Source organism: Amblyomma americanum, chromosome 8 (assembly GCF_052857255.1).
Source record: "Amblyomma americanum isolate KBUSLIRL-KWMA chromosome 8, ASM5285725v1, whole genome shotgun sequence".
NCBI classification, from domain to species: domain Eukaryota; kingdom Metazoa; phylum Arthropoda; class Arachnida; order Ixodida; family Ixodidae; genus Amblyomma; species Amblyomma americanum.
The window spans coordinates 36,019,282-36,037,266 of NC_135504.1; the positions used below are offsets into that span (position 1 = coordinate 36,019,282).

At 48.8% G+C, this 17,985-nt stretch overlaps 1 protein-coding gene across 2 annotated transcripts; it reads left to right on the plus strand.

Annotated features, from left to right (window-relative positions):
• The first annotated feature begins 3,111 nt into the window (after window positions 1–3,111).
• On the plus strand, window positions 3,112–15,529 carry LOC144101345 (putative ATP-dependent RNA helicase DDX17). 2 transcript variants are annotated; one of them, XM_077634453.1, is made up of 10 exons: window positions 3,112–3,467; window positions 6,202–6,661; window positions 8,083–8,224; window positions 8,770–9,103; window positions 9,694–9,739; window positions 9,852–9,916; window positions 10,014–10,075; window positions 10,185–10,244; window positions 13,453–13,701; window positions 14,564–15,529. In XM_077634453.1, exons 1-10 carry the CDS (start codon window positions 3,445–3,447, stop codon window positions 14,722–14,724), a joined length of 1,602 nt encoding a protein of 533 aa, XP_077490579.1. In that variant the 5' UTR covers window positions 3,112–3,444; the 3' UTR covers window positions 14,725–15,529. The 2 variants fall into 2 exon arrangements, with proteins under 2 accessions (XP_077490579.1, XP_077490580.1); XM_077634454.1 differs by lacking the exons at window positions 13,453–13,701; window positions 14,564–15,529 and adding an exon at window positions 10,903–11,330 and having other exon boundaries at window positions 3,313–3,467.
• The last annotated feature ends 2,456 nt before the right edge of the window (window positions 15,530–17,985 follow it).

The following is a 17,985-nucleotide window of genomic DNA, read 5'->3' on the forward strand; positions in this document are numbered from 1 at the left end:
GATGTCAGTGCACGTTAGAACCCCAGGTGCTCAATTTCCGGAGGCGTTCACTAAGGCGTCCCTCTTAGCCTCAGTTGCTTTGGGACGTTAATACCCCCATAAACTAAACCAGTATAGTTGGCCACAGAAGTTTACGGGACGTGCATGCTTTGTGATGAATTTACTGCAGCGTTACCTCGTGCCCAAGTAGCCTTGTATAGATGCCAATGGATGGAGTGTGCACATCGTCATGCTCGTTGCAATTCCCTGCAGTTTGCTTGTTCATCCCACGCAAGCTTGTCCCATGTACTTTTGCTGCCGCCTGTACCCGTGGTCTTTTAGGGAGGAGGATAGGTCGTCCATGTGAACTTCAGTGGGAACTATGGCTGGTTGCTTGTTTCACAGGAAGGAATGGCGCAACAGAAACGACGTTGGAACAAGTGTACGCGTTGCGTTCTTCAAACGTGCTGTTTTTGTCGCACAATTCCCTCCAGTGCATCCCTGCGAGCTTGGAAGAATATGGAAGTAGAAGATAGCCTTGAAGGAATGCAAGGACGACATTGGGCACTTGCTGACAATGTATTTCTGTAGCAGTCGCTTTTACTCCAGGAAGCCCTACATGCGGCATTGCACCATGGCTGGCGCTAAGCCAAAGGTCACGAGTTCGGTGTGTCGTGATGGCTGCATTTCAAGGGAGGAAAAATCCATACATGTTGAGGTTGTGACCATAACCACTTTGCAGCTAAAACACTTAAGGGCTACAGAGCCATCGAGATCACCGGCAGGCTGTGTGCCATCCAGCGAATGAGTTTAAGGATTATTTAGTGTGTTGTGACAGAAATTTGTGTTGAAGAGCCAGCCACATAGAACCAAGGTTCACAGGGCTTCACTGAATCCGCCAACTAAATCCCAGACATGCATGGGAGGGCCTTTATTGCGACTGCTTGGGTGGCACTTTCGTACAGCAAACGAGAAGTTACCAGCACTCGGCATTCACAATACATTCGAAGAGCTGGAAGAGGCACAGCTAGAGATGCAAAAGGAAAGGCTGGTGCAAACAAGAAGCGGCAGAAGAATCCTAGAAAAGTTGGGATACAACTTAGAAAAAATACTAGAAAAGGAAGCAGAGATCCCCGACAACATCAGAGCCACTATCAAAGCCTGCTCGCTTCCCAAAAACATGGACCCAAACCTCCACCCGGCTAGGAGAAAGGCGAGAGCAAAATACATCGAAGAGAAACTGGCGGTCAAAGAAAATACAGTATATGTGGACGCGTCCAGATATAGAGGAAGAGACGTGAGACTGGCAGCGGTAGCACTTAACTGGGAGGGCGCATAATTCGCTAGCGCATCCATTAAAAGCTGTACGGTTGATGAGGGCGAGGAGCTTGCAGTTGCTCTAGTGACTGCCGAAGGCAACCGGATCGGAAAATCTTTAACCATCCGAACGGAGTCGAAAGAGGCGTGCAGGAACTATATGAAAGGAAGGATAGGTAAATGTGCAAGACAGGTCCTAGCACAAGTGGCTCCAAAAAAGGACCAGGCGAGGCATGTTATTTTCTGGGTACCCGGATATGCGGAAGTATGGGGCAACCTCAGGGCCGATAAGACCGCTCGAGCTTGCACGAACCGAGCCCCTCATCCACTCAGGCCGGAGTGTGCCTCTGAAAACAATGCCCACATTCTCAGAAATCGCCAATTACTACAGGGGGGTAAGGAAAAGATATCCGGAACCGCACTCTAGCCTGACTCAGGAAGAGGCGGTCATATGGAGGAGGCTCCAAACAAACCCTAGCTAAACTTTTTATATTGAATAAGATGTATCCAACGCAGTACAGGGACATGGTGTATCACACAAGGTGGGAGTGCAAGGTCAATTATTGTTTCCATAATCAGAAAGAACCGTGTCGGGAGCAGTGGGAGGAAGCGCTTTCCAGCCACAATCCAGCCTTCCAACGAAGGCTGGTACAACATGCTGTGAAAGCTGCCAGATACAATGGGGCCATGGAATAGGGGCTCCACTCGCTGAAGAGGGCGAAGACATCGCAAGATGAAGACGACCTCTGCACTCAAGTGTATAGGAACTAGAGCAGTAAAGTTTACCCTATCCTATCCTGGGTGGCACTTCCACTCGCAACTTCGTTTCTTTGTCTGCAGTTGCGTTTTGTGTCGTTCGTAGCAGTCTCAAATGACTAGGCGTTATTTAAAAAAAATATTAAAGCTGAAAGAAAAAACGTTAAGCCGACCATTATTAAAATAGTCGAAAAAAAAAGAGCACATTTTGTTACGCAGTGAAGGCGGCGCTGGGTACAGTGGGAGTTCATTCAACGAGCCCACAACCGCACAATCCCAAAGGGGTTGGCCTACGTACGGTCAGTCTGGACCAAGGAGGAGCTTTTTGTTGTCTGTCCACTTTGCCAAAGCCAGGAACCCTCGCGTTAAACATAATCTGGTTGTAAGCTCTTGTCATGTGGTGCTCGCAGAATGTAATATCTTGCGAAATAACCCTTCCAAGCGCGACTGATCATTCGTGGCAAAAGTGAGTTGACCACAAACTGTCTGCGATGTTAGTTACAAAATGCCACCCCGTCCGCGCGTCAGATTTCACAGACGCAGAGACTACCTGCCCAGCGATAAAACTGGGACTAGGTGGCAGGAATTTCACTATCGAAATAGAGGGGCTAAAGAAAACGACCTGCATCAGGTGGCCCCTGATGTACGACACATGGAACCTTTTCAACGCCCTTGAACAATGAGCGTAATGTTATCGGTCCCCCAACTGCGAATAAAACGCGTGCCCAAGGCAGCAAGCGACATCGACGTACGAATGGCGTACGCTAAATACTTCTAAGAAATCCCCATAACCGCGATCTCGAACTTCGCAAAATCTAGCAGTGCTTATGCGTAAACATTCGCGCTTGCTGGCATACAGTGCGGCACGAACAGCTGCCACCCTCGCCTACCCTACCCCTACATGGAATCTTACCAGACGTGACGCAACGCACCTGCGGAAATACCTCGATAAAGATTAAAAAAGAATTGTTGCCACACGCCATCTCATCGCCGTCTCTCGCTCTCTCTCCTTCCTCCATGCCTTCCACGAATAAAAGGCCGCGTAACCACGCTGCTGCCGCTACTGCCCTATCACTACGCGCCGTAAAGTAGTTCTATAGACATTTGGGTCAAAGCAGTCGATTGTTATAAAGTGCTTAACTGCAATCAATGTTTTATTTAATGCGTCAAATTTATTATATTTTTTGATTTTTATACAAGTTTATAATTAGGATATTTTATCACCAAGGCTCCCCTTTGTGTCGACGTCACGGGGAACTACACGCCGCTGACGCAGCTTCCGCAACAACGTGTCTCTCCGCACATCACGAGCCGTCGGGCTAGCAGTGCACATTATTGGGTCTGATTGAAACTGGAAAGAAGTCAAGCTAACCAAACACAAGCATCCCGAAAATGAACGGACGTGGCGGCAGAGGGTAAGTTCTCGACGTTTTCATGCAGGTTTCGGACCGTCGTCCGTAATTATCAGCGAGAAGTGTCGATTTTGGCTGACCGTGAAAACGAGTTCATTCATTCGGCCTCCATGTCCGGCTTAGGCCTGGCGCGGTTGCGTCGCACAAAGAAACTTACGCGGCGACAGATGTTGGGGGCTGCCTCTTTAGGGCGAACAAAAGCGTTCGTCGCTTATCTGAGTCGTTACCGAATTCGTTTCACTTCAGCAGTTACGTCTTCGAGTAGTTAAAGGTGGCGGGAGGTGTTAGGCCTAGGCCAAACTCGCAACGTGGCCTTCCCGGGAAGTTTTCTAGCTCTTCGCAGCGGCCGCTGTTAGTGCCTCACGCCGTGTACAAACTTCGCTCCAAGCACACCGCAGTTCACCGGCGCTTTGCCGCTTTTTCCGTCAACGCTCGGCTAAACGCCGGCCGGCGTTTTCGTTTGCTTTTTATTACTTCTGTGGCGCGCAGACAAGCGCGACTTATCGATCGCGCCCACCGACTAGGAAATCCCCCGTTGCCATGACGTCCGTCTTACAATTCGTTTTCAGAACTGCGGGTTGAAAACTGCCGGGCGTCTATTCTGGTTACTTGTAATTCTCCGTTGTCTTCTGCTTCAAATTGTAGCGCTGTAGCAGACGTTCTGACCATGTGGCTTTTAAAGCGAGGTTTTCGCTGTTCAAGTCTGTGTTTCAGTTAATCTCGAAGCGTTTGTGTGACGTGTACACATCTCATTACCTCTTAATCATTGCAACGGTGAGGCTAAATTTACGGCCGTGTGTGGCGTCTAGATTGCCTGCCCACTTCTCGTTGTTTTCGTCACGCGTCGACGGTGCGCCTTGGAAAGCCCTGGCGGCAAAGAGGGGAAGCGCTGTGAACGACCTGTTCACGTGGCCAAATCGTGACCGACGCGAGAGATCTGCCTCACTGCGTCGTCGGGGCTTTGTCGGTGCATGCCGTGGCGTTTCCGCGATCGCACCCTCCTCGCCCCGCGCTTTGCTTTCAACGCGGGTGTGCTAGCAGATGCGGCGTGCAGGCGTTGCGAACGAGGCCATCTCTTAAATGACTTGTATGACGGGGCGCAGAGAATGGAATCCAGCCGGGCCGTTCCGGGTCAGAGATGACAGCTCGAACGAACGCCGCCGGGCGCTGGAATGAGAGAAAGGGACCGACTTGAAACGAACGGAGAGGAAAACATTAGCCTTGGGGGACGCGTAGACGACGCGTCGAAACTGCTAGCCGAACGGCGTCGCGATTATGTGGGCTTCGCCGGACTGTCGTTCATTGTGTGCGCGCAATTAGGCCGCGCTTTTGTGCATGTGTCACCGCTGACGTCGGGCCATTTCTTTCAAACACTACGCCACTAATTGCACAGCTTAGGCTTTGGTGTTAGTCAAATGCGGTGTTGAGGCGAAACTCAAAAAGTGCCTGCGCACCTAAAGAAACTGCGGTGGTCTAAGATTAATCCGGAGCTCTTTATCTCTCCCAGATGAAAATGTTTCCATTACCTGCTGGATTATGGAACCAGAGATCATGCCTTTTGGCAGCTGGAGACCGTTCAGTTCCAACTGGAAAATTTCCAGCTAGAAATAGAAATGGAACTGCAATATCCAACCACTCTAGCTAGAAATTCAACTGGAAAAAGTGCTTCCATTTTCATGTGGGCGGCTATGGGATTTTCCACACAGCCCATGTAGCACTGCGAGACGTTCAGCCCCACAATTTAGAATTTATTTCGTTTAAATTGCATAGCTACTGTGTAAAGCCGAAGAATAAGGCAGCAGCGTCTAGAATTTTTCAGGTATTGTTTAAACTTTACTTTGTCCTCGCGCAACTATTATCAGAACTGTGGAGGTTTCATAAATGGTAGTGTTGACTATGTGCGCATGCTCTCATATTGAGGCCTCACATTCATTGCAGGGGGTTGTAAAAACATTCCAGTGAAGCAAAACCTGCAGACTGTGCCAGGCTGTCTTGTGTAATTGGATCATATTAATAGCTTTGGGTTGTGCTGCAAGAATGCAGCATCACATGGAAAATTGGCAACTTTAGTGCGAAAAAGAACTGAGGGTACTAAGTGTGCTGAGTAGTAGGAGATTCGGGAGAGTTGAAGCCTTGTTGCTAAGCAAAAGCCCGAGGGCAAATTTGGCAGGCCTCCAACCGCGTGCTTTGCAAATGCCAGTTTGTGGCATATAGCTTCTGTGATTGCAATTTAATCAAAATTTCATTTGGTTCTTTTGGCATCATTTTTATGAGGCTTTCTGGCACACATTGTGTTACATGTAGGACAGCTATTTTTTCCCTCCAATCGAGTGGAAAAATTTGGATTTTACAATTTCCTGGTATCTAGTGTGAAGCTCTCATCATACCATTAATCCCTATAGTTAACGTTTTCATTTTGAATTGCAGCTTCTACAAGCCTGTCAGAAGTGTAATCATGCCTATGCCCTGAATTGTGAAATAGCATAGTATTTTTGGTCATCAAAACCAATCACTAGAGTTGAGGTGGACTATTGAAGTAGCATAAATGGATGGGCAATGAAGGTGTGGTGGTGAAGTGGGCATTTATTTCGTAGCACTGTCGGGTGTTGCCTAGCCGTAGTGAAGGTAAAAAAAGTGCTCAGAAAAGGTTGAGACACTCTCGGTGTGCATTCCGTTGTGTACCTTCCATCTCTTACACCAAACCAACAACTATCCTAAACCCTACCTTGTCTTGCAGAGACTATGGTAGCAGCTGGGGTGGTGGCGACCGTCGTGGCGGTGGCTTCCGCAACAGCCAGCCAGGTGGAAATCTTCGCAAGCCTGACTGGGACCGCATCCAGCTGCAGCCGTTCCAGAAGAACTTCTACCATGAGCACCCCAACACGGCCAACCGAGCTCCCGCGGAGGTGGAGGCCTACCGACAGGCCAACGAGATCACAGTCAAGGGCCGCGATGTGCCCAAGCCCATCCTGCGCTTCGAGGAGGGCAACTTCCCCGACTACGTCATGAAGGGCATCCAGGCCCAGGGCTATGCAGAGCCCACCTGCATCCAGGCACAGGGATGGCCCATCGCGCTCAGCGGCAAGGACTTTGTCGGCATTGCCCAGACTGGCTCGGGCAAGACCCTGGGCTACATCCTGCCAGCCATCATCCACATCAACCACCAGCCGTACCTGCAGCGTGGCGATGGGCCCATTGTGAGTTGTTGTACCCCCTTGAGGCCAACACGCTTGCTTAGTAATTGGGAGGGGGTGCTGTATTGGCACCGGGGCCACCAATCATGGTTTGTGGCCAAGTGACGATGGGGGCGAGTGGCATAGGAAACTGGAGACCACTTGTACACTTGCAGCCTAGTGGAGATTGGGGTATTTTTAAAAGAAATGTGGCTGTGATGTGCACTTCTGCTATGACTGCTTTAACCACTTGGAGCTGGTGAGGTGTTAAGCAACTGTTTGTTCTGGCTGTTGTGATGAAAATGGGTGTGATGTGTAGCCTGAATGCGCTCGTACTAGGGTGAGAAAATGCAGACAACTTGGCCGTCCCACGTGACCTCTGTTTTAAGTTGCATGCCCAGTGCTGCTGTTGTAGTGTTTAGGGCAGACTTGTATTCGATTGCGTCATTGTCATGAAACGTTCCCATACTTACTTTGGCAAACCAGCTTTAAATTTAAGCTTGTTACTGTGGTTCCAGTGAAAGGAGAAAACTTACTCTTGGGTCCCTCTCATCGAACTGTCGACCACCCTCAGTGTTTGGCCTGTTGGTTTCAGTGCTGGCTGCAGAAAGAACTGGGTTTCGAGTTTTGCCCAGGTGATGCAAAAATGCCTCTTCGCTGTGTGATGGCAGTGGTTGAAATTATTCCCGAGCCTTCTGCTGCTGTCTCATCTTGCCCACATGGAGTCTTGGGATGCTTGTGTGACATGCAACTAGCCAAAGTATGAAAGTGGACAGTCAGTTTGGACACTGAAATGAACTCTGTTCAGTCTGGAATGTCTCATGGACGTTATTTGAGAAATCGTGATGAAAATAGGACAGAGGAAAGTGCACTTTTGTTGAGTGCAGACATGTTCCCTTTTAATTGGGAGCTCCCTGTATCATGCCAGGTGTTAAGAGGCGATCCTGTGGGGCATCCAGCAGTATACGCTGCCTCCTCAGGCTCATCGTGCCCATGGGGGCTGCCTCTGGACAGCTAAGTGTGCCCCAGCACTGACCTGGCCTAAAAGTGCGTGCCAGTGTTGTAAGTGGGCCCAGACAGGCTTGTGTGGAATGAGCTTTGCTTGCCGGCAGTCTTGAGAGTATTGCAGCCGTGCTGTTACTGGAGCTGCACTTCATTTACTATTATAGTTTAGGCTTTTTTTTTGTTGAAAATACCACTGATTATGTGGGTTATGAGCTTATTACATGGGGCACACCTGAGTTGAAATTTTTCGATTTTTAACAGATATGTTTTGTTTCGCTAGTAAATACAGTGCTCATTATCGAAACTTGTTCACTGTATATGGTGGGAATCACCTCATTCAATCGGAAGTGCCCTGCTCTCATTGCATTCTGTGGTGATATTTTTTTATGTTATGTGCTTCAACCTCTTCTGAGTGTTGCATGTGTATCTTTGCTGTGCAGGCACTGGTGCTTGCCCCCACGCGTGAGCTGGCCCAACAGATCCAGCAGGTGTCTTCAGACTTCGGGAAATACTCGCGTGTGCGTAGTACGTGCGTCTTTGGCGGTGCACCTAAGGGCCCCCAGCTGAGGGATTTGGAGAGAGGTGAGTGTGCCTGCCTTTGTAGAAGGGGGCCAAGTCTTCTTGATTTGGGTCATTATGGCTAATGTAGGAGTGACGTAAGCACTGGTGCGAGTAGCACGAGAGGGATGATGGTGATCATAAAACTATTTCGTGCCATGGGCTCATATTAGTGTCTTTGGTTGTTCAGAAAGTAAAAGGCAAACCCTTATTTTGTTTGTGTGCTGCCATGCTTTGCAAGCCAATAAGGCAGGAAAATAATTACAAAGTATGTATTGGCTTTAAAGTGCTACCTGTGAAGTCATCACTTGAAATTTTGAGGCATGTTCTATAAGTGCAAGGGGATGCCTGTGTTTAGTGCAGTCAGGAATGTTAAATATAGTGCTTAATACGGGCACGTATTGTACACTGCTGTACACGCTACCCTGCTGTTCAATTCGCTGTGCATTATTACGTGGCGCTCCTGCTAAGTGTTCCCACTGACTTGTTTGTGCCCCAGCTGTGGCCTTGTCTAGGCCCTTGTGCTGCTTGTTCTCTATAGCTGTGTGTCCCGTCTTTCAACTGTGCAGGCTCTGAGATCTGCATTGCTACCCCGGGCCGCATGATCGACTTCCTGGAGGCGGGCAAGGTGAACCTGCGGCGGTGTACATACCTCGTGCTGGATGAGGCGGACCGTATGCTGGACATGGGTTTTGAGCCCCAGATCCGCAAGATTATAGAGCAGATCCGTCCGGATTGCCAGACCCTCATGTGGAGTGCCACCTGGCCAAAAGAAGTGCGCTCTCTGGCCGAGGACTTCCTCAAGGACTACATCCAGATCAACATTGGGGCCCTGCAGCTGTGTGCCAACCACCGCATCTTGCAGATCATCGATGTCTGCCAGGAGACCGAAAAGGAGGACAAGTGAGTGTTCTCCCTACAACCTTTGAATGCCATCACATTTTACACCTGTGGGTGTAGTTATGGCAAACAGTTGCATTGATTTTGTCACTGTCTTGCTTAACATTGGCAGCTAACCTTTTCCTACCACTTCTAAACCACAAAAGCTAGCTGTTAGTTATATAGGGAGACTGGGTAATGCTGTAAATGATTCCAATGTTATTTTGGTTACTGTGAAATGCCCACCTCAATGAATGGTTCCTTCTGTTTTGAAGTGTGCGCTGTGGACATTTGAGCCACTAACAATAAGCACGGTAGGCACAGGTAACTTGTGTTGGGATAGGTACGAGGTCATGTTGGCCTGTCGCGCCTTGCTGGCGGCGGTGCTGTCAAAACCTCGTTACAGCATCCACCAGGCCTCTCGCTCACTGGAGTTCACTGTCATGCCTTTCAGTTGTAGGGGGCCCTGGGACAGTGCACTTTTGCAGTCCTTCCTTTGAAGCGTATCCTTGTATTGTGTTAGCTTATTGTACAGCCCTGCAAGGTGTTCATAGTGCTTTGCTTGGAATGAGCTTATTACCAGTTGGTAAGACGGAGGTGTTCATTTTCTCCAGGCTTATGAAGTTACACCAGGAAATCCTCAATGAGAAGGAAAACAAGGTGAGCACCTGTTTTGTATAGCTGTACTGCAGTGCATTCTGGAACTCCTTCCTTGTGCACGTGCGCGCTTGCTGTGATGAGGCTGAGTGTGCCTTCATTTGCTTCTTTGCAGACCATAGTGTTTGCGGAAACCAAGCGGAAAGTTGATGACCTCACGCGGAAGATGCGTCGCTACGGGTGAGTGCTGCCCCTGGAAATGCATTTATCATTCTCATTTTTTTTGCTGCGTCACTTGGGTAAATGGTCGTGCTCACTGTGTCAATCTCCTCACTAGGTGGCCTGCCATCTGCATCCACGGTGACAAGACACAGCAGGAGCGCGACTGGGTGCTCAATGGTTAGTTATCAGTCATCTCCTTTGTTGCTTTCATCTTGTCTGGTACGCCATCGTTTTGCCAAGGCTCATTCTGTGCGTTTGGATTGTTTTTCTTCCTTTTTTTTTGCAGAGTTCCGGTCGGGCAGGTCTCCCATTCTCGTTGCAACAGATGTGGCTGCACGAGGCCTTGGTGAGTGGTCTTAACTGTGATGGGCATGGGCTGTTCAAGCCAATGCTGTTTTTTTTTTGTCATTTTGATCAGCGGGCAGGGGCATTTTTTTATTTAGCAGTAATTAAACTTTTACATGCCACACATTTATTGAGCATTGGCCATAATTTCGATAAAAATTTTTATGCATTTCAATGCAGAACACTTTCTAGCATGATATCTGGGGGTTTTGCTTGTATGAGCACTTTCTGCATTTGGGTGAAACTGTTCCGATGCAGCTTCTAATGACTTGGAGGGGCTTGACAAATACTAGTAGGCTGCTGTTAAATGCTGCATTTCTACTGTCATTGAGCCATCCCTGGGTACTATGCCTCTGATTGGAAGATTGATTTCGTGTGAAAACATGAAAGTTGTATTTTGTGGGGCTGGCCATGTAGTTGAAGCTTGCACCCAGCTAGACTTCTTTTGAAATGACCATACCTGGTGCCATGTCAGGCGAAGTTTGCTCTCGTCAAGCACGTGCCGCGACATACGAGGCAGGGCTGGGAAGGTGAGGCTTGCGTGCCCCCTGTATGCAAGGCAGCTTGATGGGGTGGGGGGGGAATGGGGGGAATCATTTGTGGAGACCAGAAGACCTGCTCTGACAGCCTGTGTCCTGGTTTTTCCCTTTCTTTTCCAGAGGCACACGTGTGTGGGCTCCAGGTTGTCCATACGCAGTGCCTCACTTTGCACTGGGCGGGCCGTCCTCCCTGAGCCACAAAAAAACAAATAGCGCTTGGGAGACTACTACTGCCAAAGGCCCGGCGGGCGCAAATTGCATTCTCGGCCCTTGTTTCCCCATTGGTGGACGGGGACGTGCACTGGCGCAGTGTCCCCTGCCCCTTGGGATCGCGTCCCTATTCCGATAAGCACTTGGAACTTAACCAGCATCCCTTGATTGGCTACAGTTGCACAGCAACCCTCACATCCCTAGGAGAGATTTCAGGGTGGGTCATTAGAGCTGTAACTAAATCGGCTGCAATTTGTTTAAGGCTTAGCAGGAGGGATACCTCGGCGCTTGTAAAGCTGGCCTCGATAGGGATGAAAGGAAAGGAAGTTTGGGAGAGCAAAAAAAACAGGTGGAATAGAGTACAATTGGCTCTAAATCGTGTGTTATACACAACAAAAGAAAGCGGAGGCCGTGGCAGAGCGAGTTGGTGCGGCACCAGGGGTCGGCTTTCGGCTGCCGACTTGTAAAGGGCTGCTCTAAAGGAAGGCGGCGGCACGCAAAACGAACGCGCAATGGCCGCCGGTGGCGGTGGTGGCCGTGCGGGAGAAGGGCGCCCCTCCTTGGTGTGGCGTCCTGTCTTCCGTGTGCGCGCGCTCGCTGCCGACCGACCCTCTCCCCTGGCCGACGACTCTTGAAGGCCACGGCATGGCCGCCGCCGCTGGCTCTCTCTCGCAAGCCGGCTGCAGGTAAATTTTTTAGAGCGCAATCACATTCCTCCTTTTGTTATATTCCTCGTTTACCTTTTCTATCTCTTGCCTCCTTTTCCTGTACCCTTGTTTTGTGGGCCGCACGCTGCATAACTTTCTCATCCGCCACGGGCTAGGTCGCTGAAGGGGTTAGTCTTGTGTTGGGGCATGCAGCCTCCTTTGCTTGCTTGTGAGTTTCGTGTGCTTGCAGGGCTTGCTTTTTTTTTATTGAAGGTACGTGATTGGATGTGACCATCTCTTTTAACTATGGACAAATTTAGTGGAGGGTGTTAATTTTTTTTAAAGTGACAGACATTCCAGTGAGCCCCTTTCAGGCCTTTTTTTTCTATGTCTTGGGTAATTATGTGAGTGGCTGGTGGGCTAATAGGATTGCTTGGCTTTGCATGTGGGAAAGAGATCTGCTTTTGCTGCTAGGTTTGGGGAGAGGAGCTTTCTAATTGCACTTGCACGCTGTCCTTGTGAGGGCTGTCACTTGTCTAAATTAGTGGAATTCAACCTTTCAAGAGAGCAGTCAGATCTGACTCTTTGAAAGTGCACCGGCGTTTCCCAAAGTCATAGTGCCACATCCCTTTTGTAGTCTTAGGTACCAGGTTCTAGCTGTTGTAGGGGGGTTGTTTCAAGTTTGCATCTTTAATGGGAATTCGCTTGAGGTCTGCTTGCACAGCTGACCTTCGATGAGAACAGTGACAGGTGTCATCCAGGAGGGCTTTGTTCCTAGTGGGCTGCGTTGCTGCTTTGTTAGGGTATTACATTCAGTTCATGTGAAGTTTCAGCTACATCTGTAACCTGTGGCTCTGTGTGGAATGCAGCTATGGTACAACCCCATAAATTTGAAGACCATCAGAATGTGTACAGTGTTCAAACTAAGTGGGGTATCGAATTGTCTAAACATGAATATGAATAAAAACGAGGTGTGAAACGATACAAACTGCATGCAGCACTTGTAGCTGCTATGGTAGACTTGTTACGTTCCCTACAGCATGAGCTTGTTTGCATTTGGCTGTGGCAATGTCAAACCAACTCACCCGCCCATATGTGCTAGCATCATTACGACCCACCCGAAATCGTCGTACCATTTTTGACGTCCGCGGAGCATCTGTGCAACTCTGATTGCAAAAACACTTCGTCAGCATCTGTGAGGGCTGTCTCAAGGTTATATGTCAAGTTGGTGGCGTGATGCAAGGGGCTTGAGCAGGAATGTTGAGTTCAGCGCAGCATGCTTGAAATGGGAACTGTTCTTCATTGTGATAACACAGTGGGCTGTCTGGCTTCGGAGAGCTGCTGAGGGTTGCTTTAGCCGCCGTGACATCACTGCCGCTTGTTTGGTCGGTGTGTTGGCCATCCCTGCATAGCACCCTAGGGATTCAAATTAGCTGAGCCAATGCAAAGTGCTGGCATAGATTATATGGTGGAATTTGCAATTAGAATATTTTGCATATTATCTGGAGTTTCGATTTTGCTGTGGCAACTTGTTTTTGGGAAACGCTGGTCAATTAGAATGTACTGACCAATGCATTTGGCTGTGCAATATTCGCATGAGGTAGGTTAATGAAGCTTTTAAGTGCCACATTTCATATGCGTCTCTGGGGTGTGCATGATTTGCATCCCTTGCAGGGGCAGGTGTGGAGTTCTAATACAAAAGCAGTTTGCTTTGTTTGAAATTTTTTTCATGAGGACTGGAGCGACTAAACACTAGTAATTAAGGACATAGTTTATTGTATTTTTGTGTTTTCCTGTTGGGTGGGTGACACAGATGTGGACGATGTGCGGTTTGTCATCAACTTCGACTACCCCAACTGCTCGGAGGACTACATCCACCGCATTGGCCGGACTGCTCGCTCCAACAAGACTGGCACTGCGTACACTTTCTTCACCCCCAACAACTGCCGGCAGGCCAAGGAACTCATCTCGGTCCTGCAGGAGGCCAACCAGGTGGTGAACCCCAAGCTCTACGAGATCGCCAACAACCCCAGGGCCGGAGGATGGGGTGGTGGCCGTGGCAGTGAGTGTCCATTGTGCTTGTATGGCAGCTTGGAACAAGACCATGTGGGAAGGTGCACATTAACTGTTTGAGGGGTGGAAGTGGATGGGGTATAGTGCACTCTATGACACTTAATGCTGTGCTGAATTTTTTTGAAGGGGGCATAGTTTGCCAGAGGATAGGTTTTCTTTGTGGCACTGTGTATCTTGCTGTGCTTGCATGGCATTTAGGAGCAAGACTTAAGGTATGCAGCAGTTATTTGAGGGCTGGAAGTGGTCAGTATGTACCATGGTATGATACTTGATCTTCTAACTTATAGTTTGACTGCAGTGTGAGGCGCTGGCCTTTTAATGCGAGAACATTACTTGGCTCATTGTGCCAAAACCACGTGGGTGATGTCATCACTGTTAGTGCAGCTCTCCCTCCGAGAAGGGCGATGAATGGAAATAGGTTTGGGGGCCTCCTTCCTCGGGTTGCTTTAAAATAATCTCACCAGGCTCAAAGTGGTTGATGTGTAAGCAGTGATACACAAGGAAATACAATGCACCGCTGTTGCATTCGTGTAAGCACAGCCACAAGTAGTCATCACCCAAGTTGACTCACTCGCGTCTAGGTCATCATGCGAGAGAGCAAAGCGTGGCGTTTCGCTGCCAATGAAGTGTGCCCCAAACCACACGTTCAGCTCCAAGCATTGCTCATGCATTTACACATTAGATGCCTCCATAATTGTTGTGCTTTGTTTTGCTGTTGACACTCAAAAGGTGTGTCTGTTCTGGTCGGGTTACCTATGTTAGAGTATTTTGTTTTGCGATGCATGCTTGCTTAGAGTTGAGCTTGTGTATTCATGGTGTCCATTGCTTCTTGTTTTTTCCTCGACTTCCAGGCCGGTGGCGTTCAGGTGGTGGCAGCTCATGGGGACGCTCTGGTGGCTCCGGCAACACTCACACTCACTTTGCCAGCGGCGCCAACAGTATCTCTCTTGGCTCGCGCGACAACCATGCGAATGGTTATGGCCAGCAACAGAACAGCTACTACTCAGTCTAGGAGAGGACGTCCATCAGCCAATGTTGGGCAGAAAAAACAAATTGCTAGGTTTCTTCTCATTCTTTTTTTTCCGTTGTATCAACCAGCACGAGACGTACCCCAGTCACTACTGCCCCTTGTGGGGGCCCAGTGCTGGAGCCATCCGTTGCTGTTACCGGTGTTGCTCCATCTGTCACAATTGCTTTTTGGTGACCTTTTCGTTTGTGTTCCTGTTCAGTGCCGCAGCTTTAAGCCTTCGTTTTATGAAACCTCAGTTGTTATTCACCAAAAACTATGAGGCAGAAGAGTGGCATGCATCATTGTGATATTTGGAAAAAAAGGCTAGGCTTTATTTTGTGTGATGTGCATTCCTGTTTGGCATATTTTTTTATTCTAGTGAATTGTTGTAAGTTATTCTCACCCATGTTCGCATTTAAATGCTGCTGTCTACAACTAGACTGCTGTTTTGGGAACAAGACTTTTTTCCCCCGGGTTAGCCGGAGCCCCATCTTCGCTTTTTTTTTCTCATTGTGTTGAACGTTCATCTGGGTAGTAGCGCAAAAAGAATGTGGGGGAGGCAGTTCCCGATCCACTTGGCCATGTCAAGACAAACCTGGGCTCTTTTCCTTTGTCTCAAGCTCTGCCGTGCATTTCATGTTCTTGCGTTATGGGACCTGCCAGTTTCGACGGCTCGTGATAAGTGCGCATAAAAGACTGCTGGAATATAAACCATTTCCAGCATTCTTGTGGGAGCTCAAAAGTCAAGATCCTGAGCTTCCTTAAGTTGGAACAGTTTTTTGGAGAGAAATAAACACTGGCAAAAGGACTTGTATATGCTGTCTTATTCGCACTGTAGCATATGTCTGCAGTTCCACCTTATTGCACAAAGGCGTTCAATACATAAAATTTCATTTACGAAATCATTTGCATGAGAGTGCATTAGGAAGTAAAGGTTTTGTACAGGGCAGTTTAATGGAGGGACGCCAAGTCTATTCAGACATATTTCCAGCTGCAAAAGTCTTGCTTATTGTCGAGAAAATGGATTGCCGGCAGTGTAATCACGAAGCAATAGAGACTTTTAGTATAGCGTACGCAGACATACGCAAAGGCATAGCGTACGCTATAAAATAGCGTGCTTCGTACTGCGCATGTGCTAAACGCTATTCCAAACCGAGGTTTAGCGTACGTGCGCGTTACGTACGCTATTTCTCGAATTTAGCGTGCGTGCTCTTGCGTACGCTGGGAAAAATAGCGTTGTCAAGATGGCGGCGCCCACGTCACCCGCTTCGGAGAGAATTCGTCAATGTTATTGGGTTTTTAGGCATATTCATTGCTTTAAATAGCACACGTGATATTCGCTTTGCCTCGCCTCGCCAACAGCATAAAGAAAGAGGGATAAACTTGCCCAATTTTCGATTCTGCGTAACGATTCCGCAGCTCTTAACCCTAACAAGACAGAACCGACTGTGGATTGCCTTGATTTGGATTCTTAAGGAAATGTAGTCACAGCCTTGCCAAAAGTAGCCGTTTCAGCGGTTAGCTGGTCCATCAAAGGCTAGCCACCAAGCCCGTCGCAGTGCTCGTAGCACGTGTGTGCGTTGACATCGTGGTCGTACTTCTCAGATGGCAGCCACCGTGTTGACAGCTGTTGCTGATGCTGTTCACGCTCGCGCTCGTTCATGTTCATGTTCACGCTCGCGCATCATCACGGCTTCGATGTCGTCTCAGCTTAAAAACGCTAGGCAGTAGGGGTCCGAAAGGATGCTAGTACGCACCATGACGTTATTAAGAACCTCGCTCGGTTCGGTTACCTAAACAAAGTCGGGCCCTACCTCCACTGTGCAGAACACGAACCATTTGGCCACGCAACCGGCTATCTGCGTGATGCGACTTGGATAACCTTGGCCATGCCTTGGCTAAATAGAAAAAAACTTTGTCGCAACATATTTTCTCAATTTAACACCAGATGGCGCCACTGCAACCTACGCTATCGTTGCGTTCAGGTTGGCATACGATAAACTAAAAGTGGTCGTGCGACCTCCTCTGTTAACTCCCGCTAAATGCTTGCGTATAGCGTACGCAAGCGCTCATACGCTATACTAAAAGTCTCTAATTACTTGAGGGGTTAGTTCCACCGTTGTAATGAAGCTTTGGGATCAACGGTAATTGGTGCTGGTAATGGCAACCCTTGCTGGTTTTTGAAATCCCATTTATAGTCTGATACAACTTAAGTCTGCAGTGAAGCCCACATTCAGGACCGCTGCACAGATTCCTCCACGACAAAAAAGTGCGTTGCTAAACTCATCACCTAAACAACAAGCTAATTGCAGAATTTTTATAAGCTCTAGAATTTTGATACCTGGCTTGTTTGATAGTAAACAGCTGATTTCGTTTTCTTTTGTGACTGGGTGGCGGAGTGATAATACACCGCGATCGTGGCCCAGTGTTAATTGCTGTTTTTTTAAGTTGTATCCTACTATAGTGGTCGTGCATTCAAAGTGCCTGCGTGTCAGCAAAATGTAATTGCTGCTTTGCTGTTTTAATTCGCTACAATGCTGAAGTGAATGACTAATGTAAAAGCAGCGATTATGTAGTTTTTCTTGCCTCACGTGGTCTATAAACCTAGAATCTAAAGCTGCTGCCGGTCGCGGCTATTTTCCCCCGACTGGCGTGCCACGGTGCGGGCGTTTCTGTGGGCTGCGGCCGCGCCTGCATATAGCCGCGATTTACTTCCCTTCGGGGGCTAAAAAAAAACGTCCAGCATACTTCCACAGCGTGGTCATGTTGCAGGAGGTCTTTGCCTTATCAAAGGGATAAAATGATGCGTTAATCATGACATGTAGTTCGGCATTCACTTCAATTGTGCCGGCGCATAGTGCTCGCGCTTATATCGCTACCGTCTTGGTGCTCCATCACAGAGAAAACTTTTTATGCGTTGCATATTGCAATCACTCAGTTCAGCCCTTGGGCGCGGCCGGGCAGCCACCATTGACCTTTAGCGCAACCACGTGACGTGACGTCACGACAGCCGGAGGAAAAGCTGGGCCCCAACTCGCGCGGCCGCAGCCACCACCTGACTCCCGCTAGGGGCGCGTGACGTCACGGAGGAAAAGCTTGGCGGTGGCTGCGGTCGTTGACGGCCGCGGCGTACCCGTCGCCGCCGCTTCCGTTAGAAGTCGAAACATAGACACGGCCGAAGAAGTTGCAATAGCGCTCGCTTGCGTTGGCACGGAAGCCAGTACGATCATTAGCGACAGCAAAACAGCTGTCTGGAACTTTGGA